Source organism: Miniopterus natalensis, chromosome X, assembly GCF_054644295.1.
Source record: "Miniopterus natalensis isolate mMinNat1 chromosome X, mMinNat1.hap1, whole genome shotgun sequence".
NCBI lineage: Eukaryota > Metazoa > Chordata > Mammalia > Chiroptera > Miniopteridae > Miniopterus > Miniopterus natalensis.
The window spans coordinates 74,301,027-74,314,330 of NC_142103.1; the positions used below are offsets into that span (position 1 = coordinate 74,301,027).

Consider the following 13,304-nt stretch of genomic DNA (forward strand, 5'->3'; position numbering starts at 1 on the left):
ATGGGAAAATGCTCAGAAAACTGTAACAAATACCCATGTACCCCGAATTTTGTTATTTGGGTATGTTTACAAAAATAAATTTTTTTCAAATAAATAAAATGTCACAAAAACAGATGAAACCCCCTTTGTACTCCTTTCAAATCCACTCCCCTCCCTCCCTCCCCTAAAATAACCACTATTTTAAAATTAGTTTGTTGTCTTCCTGTCAATATTTCTGTTCTTTCATTATATGTACATGTTCTTAAAAACAGTATTTAGTGTTGTTTGGTATATTTTAAAAATCTACGTAAATAATATTAAACTATATGTATCACTCCCAAACTTGTTTTTTCACACAATATTATGTTTGTATGGTTTATCCATGTGGCTGCATATAGATCAAGTTAATCGATTTTCATTTCTATAAAGCATTTCATTGTATTAATATACCAACATTTATTCATCCCTTCTCTCACTGGTGGAAGTTTTACTATAAAAAGCATTCCTCTGTGTGCAGAAGTTCTGTAGCATTTATATCTAGAAGCTCAGTGGCTGGCTTGGTATCACGTCCTTCTCAAAACCTGTGAGAAAAAGGAAAACAGAAAACAAACAAAAAAAACCAAACTTTGAACTGCTCTCTAAAGTGATATATACCAGCAGTATATGAAAATCTCAGTTACCCTAACATCCTTGCCAATGCCAAGGCGGTATTTTCAGAATTTAAAATTTTTCCAGTCTGATGAGTATGAAAACGGTGTCTCAGTATTGTTTAATTTGCATTTCCTAATTGCTAGTAAAATTGAATATCATCTATCTGGGTTTCTTTTTCTGTGATTTGCCTGTTCATATATGTTACTCTTTTTTTTTCCCAATTGGCTTATGCATCCTTCTTATTGCTTTATAACAATGATTTCTATATTCTGGATAATAGGGGTATAAAGGACACACATAAATGACATCCATGTTCAGTCAAAGCCAAAGCTGAATAGTATTATCACAGGATAAACTCAGGGAATACAAGAATAATCCTGACATTTTATCAGTAAGGATTTTCACAGGTACAATTTTATTAATAAATTTTTAACAACTTGACATAATGCAAGAATATGAAGTTCTCATCACTGTCAGCAGCTAGACTCCTGTGCTCACTAGAATGCACATTTTCAGAACTAAATACTTTCAATTGAGATCAGTGGAAGAATATGATATTTGGGGGACTTCTCATTTTTCTCTAAAATTTCTTTTCTTTGAAATCTTTATAATCTTTATGAAGTCTGAACTAAAGATGATTTATAATGAACATCGTTGTACACAATTTTGGAGTTTTCCCACCACAAGAAGTTTTGACATGGAAAGATGGCATTTTGCTTTTATTTAATCTTCACAAGATGTGAGAAATTCTCAAGTAAGGCTTTTTCTCAAAAGATTCATAGTCTAAATGAAATTAAGCAACTAAAAAATTAAACACAATCCTTAAAATTGATTTTTTTAATATTTTGAATACTCTGTATGCAAACAACTCATACAAAGAATAACACTTATATAATATCTGTTATTCTGCCTTGGATTTTTATGTTAAATAATATACACATCTGTTAGTTCAAAAAGTATATAATACCTTTCCTAAAACTGTGTAACTAATATTCTCTCTTAATATTGGCATTATAGGTTAAACTATGCCCCTATTTAACTATTTGAAATTGCTTTTTGACAGAAAATTAACAGCTTACATAAAATTCACAAAATTTGCTCTTGGAATAAATACAACTTTATTCTTCAAGGGACTGATAGAATTTCAATATATAAAACAGAAAGAATTTGAGGGGCTTCACATTATATCTGGAACTTTTTCTTTGTTTTGTTTTTTTTCTTTTTATGTTTTGTTTAAGAAATTCTGAGGTCATAATATTCCCTTATATTTTCTTCTGAAAGTTTTCAAGTTCTGTTTTTCACATGTAAGTGTTTAATCTGAAATTTGGGGAGGGATAGTGTCAATTTTATATTTATTGATAAAAAGTTGTAATGTTTCAAAATTATTTTTAAATCTCCATTGTATCTGTAGTATTGTTTCTCTATTCACATTAATATCATTGACTTTTTGTCAGATTAATCTAACAGTCTCTAAGGAAAGTATATTAAAATCTCCCACTATGTATAGATTTGTCAGTTTTCCCTTATAATTCTGTCCATTTTTGCCTTACATATATTTTTTTTAAATATATTTTTACTGATTTCAGAGAGAGGGAGAGAGATAGAAACATCAGTGAGAGAGAGTCATTGATCAGCTGCCTCCTGCATGCCCCCTACTTTGGATCAAGCCCTCCACCTGGGATGTGCCCTGACAGGGAACCTAACCTCGATCTCCTGGATCATATAGGTTGATGCTCAACTGCTGAGCCATGTCAACAAGGCTGCCTTATGTATTTTAAAGCTATGTACTAAGCATACAAAATTTATAATTTTCATATTGTCCTACTGAACTGTACCTTTTAGTGATGTTGTCTATCACTAATAAAGGCTTTGGCCTTATAATCTATTTGCTATGTTATAAACAGAACTAGACTCTCTTTCAGTTAGAATTTTCCCAAATATCTATTTTCATTCCTTCATACTTCCAATCTGTGACCTCCTGTTTTAGATATGTCTCTTTTAAAGAGCACATGGCTGGATTTTTCAAAATCCAATCTGATACTGTTAACTAGAGAGTTTCATTTATGTGCATTTATTGTTATCATTGTATTATTTTTATATGAATTTGTTTCTACCATTTTAATTTGTGCTTTCTCTTTACCATTGTTTTTCAGTGCTTCTTCATTTTTCCTCTCCTTTTCTGTCTTTAACTTGATTGATGGGGTTCCCCCACCCTTTTTTCCCCTCAGTGGATTGGAAATCATATAGTGTTACCTCAGAAATAACGACAAGCATAATTAACTTACAAAAGCCTAAAGTTAAAAAAATCCTTTACCTTCCTTCCAGATAGTACAAGAGCTTAGAACACTTTAACTCCATTGACCCTCCCAACTCATATGCTTATTATCATCTGGTATTTCAAGTCTAGATTGCTTTTCAAATCTCACTTGCAATGATTATTGTTTATACCTCCATATTTATTTATACTTGTCCACGTTTACCATCATCTTTAATTTTTATTCTTTCATTTATCACAGACCTTGTGCTTGGGATCATTTTTATTCTATGCTTTACTTACAATACACTATTAAATTGCCTGGGATCATTTTTATTCTATGTATTTCTTACAATAAACTCTTAAATTTCCTTTAGTAAGGTTCTCTGCTGGTGAAGAACTATCTCAATGTTTGTGTGAAATGTCTTTTATTTCACTCTCATTCTTTGAAAATGTTTTTTATGAGTATAGACCACTAAGTTAACAATCAGCAAATTGAAGATCATTCCACCATCTTCTGATTGTTAAGAAGTCAGATTGCTTTTTCTATGATGTGACCTGTCATCTTTCTCTGACTTCATTTTCTCTTTCTCTTGGGTTTTTTGCAGTGTCTGGGTTAGATCTCTTTTTATCCTACTTAGGATTTGTTGGGCTTCTTGAATGTGTGGATTGATTTCTTTCATTAGGTCTAGAAAATTTTTCAGCCATTCTCTCTTCAAATATTGACTCTGCCCCATTTAATATTTATATTCATATTCTCTTTCTCTCACACTATTATCAGATGTGTGCTAGATTTTTTCATTGTGTCCTCCTCATCTCTTTCTTTCTCTCCTGTTTTTTCTATTTTTTTTTTTTCTCCATTCTCCATACCGAGAGGATGATCACGTCTTTTTGGGTTTATATTCTAGTTTGTTAACACTCTGTCCACATTTCTGCCAGATACATTCATTGAGCTGGTGTTTTTCACTTCTGGAAGTTCTTTTCTATTTTTTTCTCAATATGTTATGTCACTTTTATAGATTTTTTTCTTCCTTCAGATATTTTCAAGTTAACAATTTGTTTCTGTAAAAAATGGTACACATAGTTGTTTCAAATATGTATAGGGTAATCTACTATCTGAAATCTATTTGGGTCTGTTTCTGTTGTTTTTATCCCTGCTGTTTCTAACTCAAGTTGCCTTATTTCCTTATGTGCTTGACTTTTTAGTCTGCTTTCTGGTCATTGCCATTGAAAATTTATTTGTGGGGGCTCCCTGAGAGCTGCAATGAATAGCGTCTCCTCCAGAGGCTTTGTATTTGTTTTTACTGAGTTCCATGGGATTCGACCTGTCTGGGAGCCGCCTAAAACCAAGTTCATAACTTGAAGTTTCATGGCTGATTCAGGCCATGGGTGATAAAGGTGCAAAACCGAGGATCGGAGTGGAGCCTCATTTGCTCAGGGATGGATTTTTTTTTTACTCTCTCCCCCCTTTTTTACCTTTTCTTTTTAGCAAGCAAGCTCTGCTTGGTGCCAGGGCAGCCTTCTGTACAGTTCTCTGGGATTATTGGAAACAGGAGCAGACTTTGTTCTGGTTGGCCCTTTTGCAGCTAATGTAGGCTTTTGGGATCTCAGGTTAATGTAGAGAGGGTCTCCTATTAAAGGAGGGTGTCCTATACAAGGAGGGTCTCCTATTAAAGGCTTGGGCTGGCCCTAAGCCTTAATTTTTCTCCCTCTAGCCCTGTGTGGCTACTTAAAGTTCAGGCTTTCAATAGAGGCAAATGCTCTCAAAACAAATTGGCTTTGTTTCACCAATATTCTGCTTACCTTTTTGGTTACAAGTTTTCCTCCAAAAATTGGCCTGGAAGTTTCCCTGTCTTCTCAGCATATTTCTTACTTCAATAGGAAAGTTGAATCAACTAACCCAGCTTGCCATTGCCAGAAACTAGATGTCCATATCCTTAAATGTTTAAACATTTATACTTGGCTTAACAAGGTGCAAATTCAGTCAATATCCCTACCCTCCTTCCAAACAATACAAGAGCCTTAGAATACTTTAAATATTAACAGTCTCCTCCTGTCTTATATGTGTTTATTATGCTCCAGTGTTTTTTGTACCAGCTTGTTTTTATACCTCCATATTATTTAGCATTATTAATGTTTTATATACTTAATGCTTATTTAGATTTCCCCATGTTTGCCAATTTTAGTTCACTGTTACTTGCCTTCTATTCACCCTCACTCTCTGATTTCCATTTCCTTCTTCCTGAAGTATATTTTTCAGGAGTTATTTTAGTGAGAGTCTATTATTGCTAAACTTTCTTTGGTTTGTTTCCCTGAAATGTCCTTATTTCATTCTCATAGAGTAGTAGTTCTTCTCATCAGTATTTCTACTCACTCTCCTCCTTATGGAAACGGATGACTCTCCTGTGTGTTGTATCATTTCTTTGCAAGTACAGTATTTTTATTGTTTGTTTCTGAGCACATCTTCAACAGATACTGTGTTTTTCTGTGGGGTTCCATGTGCCGTGGATTATAAAAATGTATTTGCTTTTGCTGAGGTTCTAGAGTTTAAATGGTTCTACTCCAATTTTTATTTTTATTTTTCAGCATGCGGTTCCCATAACACACAGTAGGGTAAATTTAGACCCCACATCCACATATGACATAGACTTGGGGTTTTTATTTCTTCAGGTGGCTCCAGAGAGAGCAAAGGCTTTTAACTGCTTACTTTCCAAACCCCTTTTCATGGGTAGAGAAGCTACTAAAGGCTTTATCCAGAGGTTTAAGTTGCAGCTTCTCTGCCTCTGGTGGACTTTGAGGCTGTGTTGTCAGTACCTGCATGAGCATTAGATTCCTAGCTCTAAGCCCTAGTGCTCAGGGCCTAATATCTTGGACCAGTATCACCATGGGTCATCGTGGTGTCTGTTTACAATTACTAGATTAGCTTTAAGTTTTCTTTTTGTGTCTCCGGAGATTTTACTTTTTTTGTTTTTTAAGCTCAGCTACAATTAAAATTTTTGTTATAGCTTATCTACAGTTAATATGTGTGTGTAGTTGGGGAGGTATCATCTTAGTGTGCCATATCGCCAGAAAAAAAAACATAGTTGATACATATGATATTGCACCTTATTGATAATTAAGCATTTTCCCTTATCACTTTCATCCTCATAAATAAGCACTTCTTTAAGTTCCAAGGATGTTAAGCTCCCCTCAGGACCATCTAGATTCAGGGCACTTATGATGCTAGGTCTCTGTAGCATGTTGGATTATTTTCCAGATACACCACCCATGTAGTTTAAATACATCATTCCCCTGGGGTCTAAAATTCCTTAGCACTGTTTTTCAACTTTAAAAAATTTTAGTAGCAGAACCCTTCCTTCAAATATTATTTGAAACCCCAAAATGTAAAATAAATAAGAGGATCTGCTCCAGTTGAAGTGGGGCTGAGTTCCTGATCTTCACCAATTTACGTTCTCCATTGCTCCCCAAGGTGCTCTCCAATGTGCTCCCCAGGGCATCTTAATAGACAACTTGGGCTCCGAGTATCATGGTGTGAAAACAAGTTGACTAGATCAGTGATTCTCAGTGTGGTCCCAGAACCAGAAGCATAAGCATCACCTGGGAATGTGTTAGAAATGCAAATTCTCAAGCCCCCACCCCAGATCTACTGAAATCAGAAATTCTGGAGGTGGGACCCAGCAACCTGTGTGTTAACAAATCCTCCAGGTGACTGTGATGCATGCTTGAGAACTTATTAGAATAGAGTATCCCATTCAGATGTTGGAACAGGGCTGGGGTCCAAAATTATTGGACAGAATATGGCCCAAAATTGATATTTCTGGTTATTTAAATTATCCCACACTTAACTGGAAGGATCTTTTCCATTAACCATTTTCTTTTTGTGGATTTTTTATTTAATTAAATTTATTGGGATAACATTGATTAATAAAATTATATAGGTTTCAAGTGTACAATTCTATAATACATCATCTGTATATTGTATTGTGTATTCACCACCCAAAGTCAAGTCTCCTTCCATTACCACTTATCCCCCCTTTATTCTCTTCTACCTCCCCCTACTCTCCTTCCCCTTTGGTAATCATACTGTTGTCTGTGTCTATGAGTTTGTTAAAAACAAGCATCCACCTTTTTTATTGTACCTAAGTGAGATTATAGACACCTTGAAGTCCAACTTTGCAATGGCCTGAGTCCCTTTGAATTGGTTCAATATGTCAGAAATCACTAGGAAGAGGAGAGATTCTTACTTTTAATTCATTAGGCAGAAATAGTGATGCTTCTCATATTTTTTCTCGATAAAAAGACTTCATATCTGAAGCTCACAAAATAATGTTGAGCAAAAGAGTCTAGGCATAAAAGTATACATACTGAACAATTCTATTTATAGAAGCCATAAAAAATGCAATGCTCATCTACAGTAGAAGAAGTCAGGATAGAAATTACCATTTGGGGCTATGGACTGGAAGGAAGCAGGACAGGGCCTGACTTATGGGTAATGTTCTGTTTCTTGATCTGGATATTATTTACAGGGATGCATTTATTTTCTAGAAATTTATCAAGTTGTACCCTTATTATATGTGCATGTCTCATATACTATATTTGATATATTTCAACACAAGAGTTTGAAAATGGTATTGGGTCACTTGCAGAGGAAACTCAAGTGTATAATGACACTCCTATGGATGCTGGGTTTCACACTTTCAAAGGACCTGGGCCTTCATATCTAGGTGTAAATATATATTTGGTGCAAACACAGGTTCTTGGCACCAGATCTACTGCATGATGACAATATGAATTGTATGGGGGCCACTCTGTTTCTTGTTGATGGCATCCCTGATCAGGATTCCCTATGGATGGGGAAGAAGTGAGGCAGTTACCTATGTGAACTGTAGGCCAGAGTAAGTTTCAGCATCTGGTTACTCCAGAATATGGGAGGTGGTAAGGTTCTGGATTTTCAACCTGGTTAGTCCAAGAAACCAAAGGAAGCATGTGTCACTAGTGAAAGGGAAGTACCCTATTGTTTGGTCCCTCATTCTGAGCTCTATAGGTGGATAAGGCCCAAGTCATGAGCACCCATCTTTTGCTTGTGCCCTTCTGGGCCCAGATCATAAACCTACATGTAAACTGTTTCCCTGACCTTACCAGCTTATGAAAGTAGACAGTCTCAGTTAAAGAATTAGCTTAAATTATGCCAGCTCTTGCCCACGTCTGGAATTCACACAGAATTCCAGTCCTCATGTAAAATAGCCCAGTGGTATCTGAAAGCCCCCAGTAGATGACAAACCAATCTGTTTTTGGCATCTCCCACGTTCTTCCTTACTAATTCTAGACCCCATCTTCGTGTACTCTGCCCATGAAGCTGCTTAAGAAGTACTTACCCCTCCCCTGCCCCTACCCACTGCAGCTGTGTCCACCATGGGAATGTTGATAAGGTGCCAAGGATGTTACTTCTTGATCCCCCTAAAGGCCATAACTATAGAGGCGCAAACCCATGTGCCAGACATGCTCAAACATGCCTGAACCTCCATTTGAATTCAAGGTAACACATTATGCTGAATACATAACGCTCTGTGTCCCACAGTGGTGTGTTCTGAAGGCAGACTCTGGCTGCTTTTACATTCCATGGCTCGGTTTGGGGGGTTAGTAACAGGTAGGGGCATAGGGCTGGGCTTGAATGGCTTCCCTGTTACTGAGGGGCAATGAATGGTTTTTTTCAGAGGAGGTGCATGCTACAATCAGGAAGTGTCAGGGACAGCTGCTCCCTCTGGTGGTCTGTGCCTTCCACCAGAGGAGACAGAGGGGTCAGCTTCAGCAGTCTTGCACCATTCATCTCTTAGAACTATTCCTGAGTGCAGGGTATTTAAAAGACAATTTCTAGATCAGACAAACCTAAAATGAGAATGTTCTGTTAAAATGCTAATGCCATACAAGATGAAGGTTGTGGAAATGTTCCAGATTAAAGGAGACTAAAGAGACATAACTATAAGCAATACCTTGCTTGGGGTGGTGAACACACAATACAATATACAGATGATGTATTCTGGAATTGTATACCTGAAACCTATGTAATTTTATTAACCAATGTCACCCCAATAAATTCAAAAGCAATACCTCAACATAGACCAGATCCTGTGATAGAAAGGGAAAGGCTATAAAGGACAGTATCATCTCAACTGATGAAATTGGAGTAAAAATGGTAAATTAGATAATAGTATTGTATCAGTGTTAAATTTACTGAAGTTAACTATACTGAGATGTAGAGAATATATATGCCTATTTTTAGGAAATGCACACTGAAGTACTTAGGCATGAAGGGCTATAATGTATGTGATTTACCCTCATATTGTCCTGGTCCAAATACACACACACACACACACACACACACACACACACACACACACACACGGGGGCATACATATAAACTGTAAAGTAAAATATTAGCAATAGGTAAGTCTGGTAAAGGGGATACAATGTTCTTTATACTATTTTTAGTTTTGCAACTTTTCTGTAAGTTTAAAATTACTTCCCAATAAAAATGTTTTTAAAATGTAAAAGGCCATTTCTGTGCAAGCAGTCAGAATCTGGTGGCCCATGTCTAACTGAACTCTTCCTGTGGCACAGATGAGAAGTGAGGACATGGCTGTCTTCTCAGGCAGGGCTACCAGACATATCCCAAAAGGCAGTCAAATAAATACCTAGCATGAAGTTGCCAAGTGGCATCTAAGGCCACTCATCTCTTGATCTCCCCTATCCCAAGAGATTCCTGAAATAACACTTTTTACATTTTCTCCTGAGGATTATGGGACCTGGGTGCTGGTAAAAATTTGGTCATGAAAGGTGTATTGGTTCATTCACCCATCCAGTAAATGTTTTGAATATCTACTTACTATGTGTCAGGAACAGTGCTAGGGGCTGAGGATGCATCTCAGGGTACAAGAGGAGACACAATCCCTATCCTAAAAAGCCCATGAGCTAGTTGGGGATGTACCCACAACCACTTAAATAAATATATATTTCCAGTTGACCATGAAGTAGACTTGGGAAGCCCTGGGGGAGCCCAGCCTTTTACCAGAGCCAACAGATACAAGCCCCATGAGTCTGATGCACATTTAGTTTCCCCCCAGGATTTCCTAGGTTATAGGTACTTTTGTATCTCACGCTGAGAAGAAGGAACCACCAGTGCTTACCCCAACCTGGGTGCAGCCCATCTGTTTTGGCTTAGCTTTGCCCTCTGTGAGAATCAGGGATGAGGCCAACATGCCACTCCATTGATATCCCTGGGCTGGTGAGCCAGCGAGCTTTTTAGTGCTGATCTATGCCTGTAGGTGAATATAACAGATACATCCATAAGACTTATAGAAGGCAAAAACCACCAAACACCTTTATGTGGAAGCCTGGCAGCCTAGTGGCCCTAAGAGTCCCATCACTGGGGTGCTGAGTCATGAAAACAACATGACAGTATTCCAAATGGAGAGAATAATAACTTTTGAGGACAGTTGTGGTTCTCCCCTCAATCCTGGGTGTGACATTGACTGTGATGCCCTCTACACAAGAACAATAGTGGAGTCCTTTGCCTTGGGACTCCAAGTAGTCAATGTCGTAGAGGGAGTTGTAAGAGTGTGTGTGTGTGTGTAACTGCATGTAACACCATGTGTGCCCATTCTGTTCATGGGTCTCAGGTAGTACTGACACTCACCTCTGATGCATTCTGGTCCTGGGCCAAAGTTTTAGATCCAACAAACGTTTACTGAGCCCCTACAAAGTTCCAACCCTTTTACTTTATACTTTGACACATTTTATATCATTTAATCTTTAACAATAACCCTTTAAGGTAGGAATTATCTGCATTGTACAGATGAGAAAACAATCGCAAAGAGGTTCATTGATTTGCTCAAGTATATCATACAGCTTTTTTAAAAAACACTCACACACAATACTCTTAGCTGAGGACTGTCTGTGTTGGTTGCTTAACAGTATTTCTTGTCTTCTCTACTACTGGAGCTATTGCTCCCCTTATACAAGCCCCTTCTTTCTTCTCTTTTCACTAGCCCTCGTGGGCTTTCCTTTTTTTAATACTGCATTTAATAGCACAAAAAAATCACGAATACAAAGAAACTGGCAAAGGTGTTTGTCAATGAGATATCCCTGCCTCCTCCACTTTTCTGCTTTCATACCCATATGTGTAATGGGCTACATTTGTATAAACTTTTCTTTTTTCCCCCCCAAACATATAACTGTTACGATTGGTCAGTTGAAGCTGAAACACCCATGGAGAAAGATGTTTTACAGTTACAAGGGCACACACCCCCCCCACACGCCACCCCCCTCCCACCCCACACTTTCCCACACAATCTTTTGGAGGAATATAGGATATGTACCAGTGTCAGGATCTCCCTGCCTTCCTCACCAGAGCATTCCTGTCATCTACTTTTCCTTTCAGTGACTGCTTAGACTAGAGCCTCTTCTCCTGCTCCTCCTATTTCTCTTCCAATCAGGACCTTTTAGACACTAGGTACTGTTCAATTCTTACTCTGACAGGCCCATGGGCCGTGCAAGTAGGTCCTTTAAATCTCTATGCCAGTTGTAGTATAGGTGTCATCATCTTCTATTACAGGTAGATCTGTGTGTCACTTCAGTAGGCTTGTGTATTCATTTCTTTCACTTTTTCTGACTCATGCTCCAGGACCTGTTTGTGATAGAATAGTAAATACCCTTCACTGTCCAGAACGTCCTTAATACTGGCCTTGGTGATAACAGCATCATCACATTTGAACCACTGGTCCTTGTGGTGCCGGATGAAGCTGGTATAGTGGCCACTCTCCAAGGTTCCTTGGTGATTAACCACAGCAAACAAGGAATACTTATTCTCATCATTTCCACTACTGGTTGGCAGCTGCAACTGTCCATTCATCCTGCTCTCTTTACTTGAGGCCATAAATGGTGTCATATCCAGCTCCAGAGGAAAGGATATATATGTAGTGATCTTGCGCCTCTGTTTAGCCGAGTGTTCAAACCGTTTGAAATGAAAACAGGCAACAACAGGTAATTTATTCATTGTGAGCTGTTTGGTAGATTCCTGGTAGCTTTGGCAACTACCACATTTGATTTTGGCACTGCTTCCTAGGTGCTCTGGCCTTGTAAACCTTCGCAAGCAGTCCGTGAGTGTGGTGGTTCCTGGTATGTGGCTTTCCCCATTCACATTGCTCTCTCTCCCTGGGCTCATGGGCCAGAAGGAGGTGCAAGAACCAGGCAAGTCCAAACTGATGTCCCAGCATGGGTCTATCGTGGTAGAGACACCATGACAGGCTTGACAGGTGACATCGGACTGTAGGCCACCTGTGAAGATTTGGTCTATGATGCAGTTACAGTGGTTGGGATTGTTGGCTGCCTTCCCGGCATCATCACCTTTGCAGTGCCGGTGCAGAACATCTAACGCTGCAATGAGAAACTCGTGGGCATCCTGTTGCCTGTACCCTGCTAAATGACGTGCATGTATCCATACCAGGTGCAGTAATTTATAAGGAACATGAGGAGATGGGTTTCCAGAATACAACTCCCGAAAAAGTGAAGACATTTCACAGACCAGACACAACTCCGGACTTGGCATTTCACATCTGTGCCTGTCAGAGAGGAAGAAATCTCTCAAGATTGGAGTGTGGGTAAGAGCCTGGACGATGCAGTTCATAAAGCACGTGTTGCCAAGATTGATTAGTCCTCTTAAACCGATGGTAAAGCTGGAGATGATCCTTCTTCTCCTCGGGTTGTGTCCCAGCAGTTCTAACTCGGGTTTGGTTGTCTCCCAGGTTGGGTATTTCTCACCGAGGCCAGGCACTGAACACTGCTGGTGAGAAACCTCGGTTGAGGTGGAGGCTTGTAACTTCAAAGCTTCTCCTTGCTCTTCTTTGGCAATTTGCTCAATGTCTTTGTCATATACATAGTCCTTACACATAAAGCAGTATATACCTCCATAGTAAAGGTCTACAGCTAAGTTGTGTTGTTTTGTCTCGGCGTGCTCATGAATGTGTTTCTCCGTGAAGCAGCCAAAGAAGACACAGGAAAGGCAAGAGTGGAGTCTGTTCAGGTGGGTGCCGCACACATGGCAGATGCACGACTTTGCCTTGCTTTTCCTGGTCTCTGGGGTTCTACACCACACGAAGCACTGGTAGATCACCCGCAGTTCCTCCCTCCAGTTCTCTCCCACCTTAAAGCTGTTCACGTGGGAACAGCCTGGTGGACCCACAGTGAAATCCACATCCAGGCATCCGCCCCCAGGGCCGCGCCGGGGCCGGGGCCGGGGCGGGGGCCGTGGCCTAGGCTGCGGCGGGGTACGGAGTCGGGTCTGAGGCCGCGGCCGGGGTCGGCGGCGGGGGGCACGACTGCGCCGAGGAGAGGGATCAGGGGGCCGCGGGAGATCGGAGGGAAG

General features: G+C 39.2%; 1 protein-coding gene across 1 annotated transcript; it reads right to left on the minus strand.

The window, feature by feature from the left end:
• Window positions 1–382: 382 nt before the first annotated feature.
• Window positions 383–13,060, minus strand: USP27X (ubiquitin specific peptidase 27 X-linked). Its single transcript, XM_016218465.2, has 3 exons — window positions 11,260–13,060; window positions 10,069–10,200; window positions 383–560 (listed from the first exon to the last, which is right to left on the minus strand). Exon 1 carries the CDS (start codon window positions 12,828–12,830, stop codon window positions 11,514–11,516), a length of 1,317 nt encoding a protein of 438 aa, XP_016073951.1. The 5' UTR covers window positions 12,831–13,060; the 3' UTR covers window positions 383–560; window positions 10,069–10,200; window positions 11,260–11,513.
• Between the last annotated feature and the right edge of the window lie 244 nt (window positions 13,061–13,304).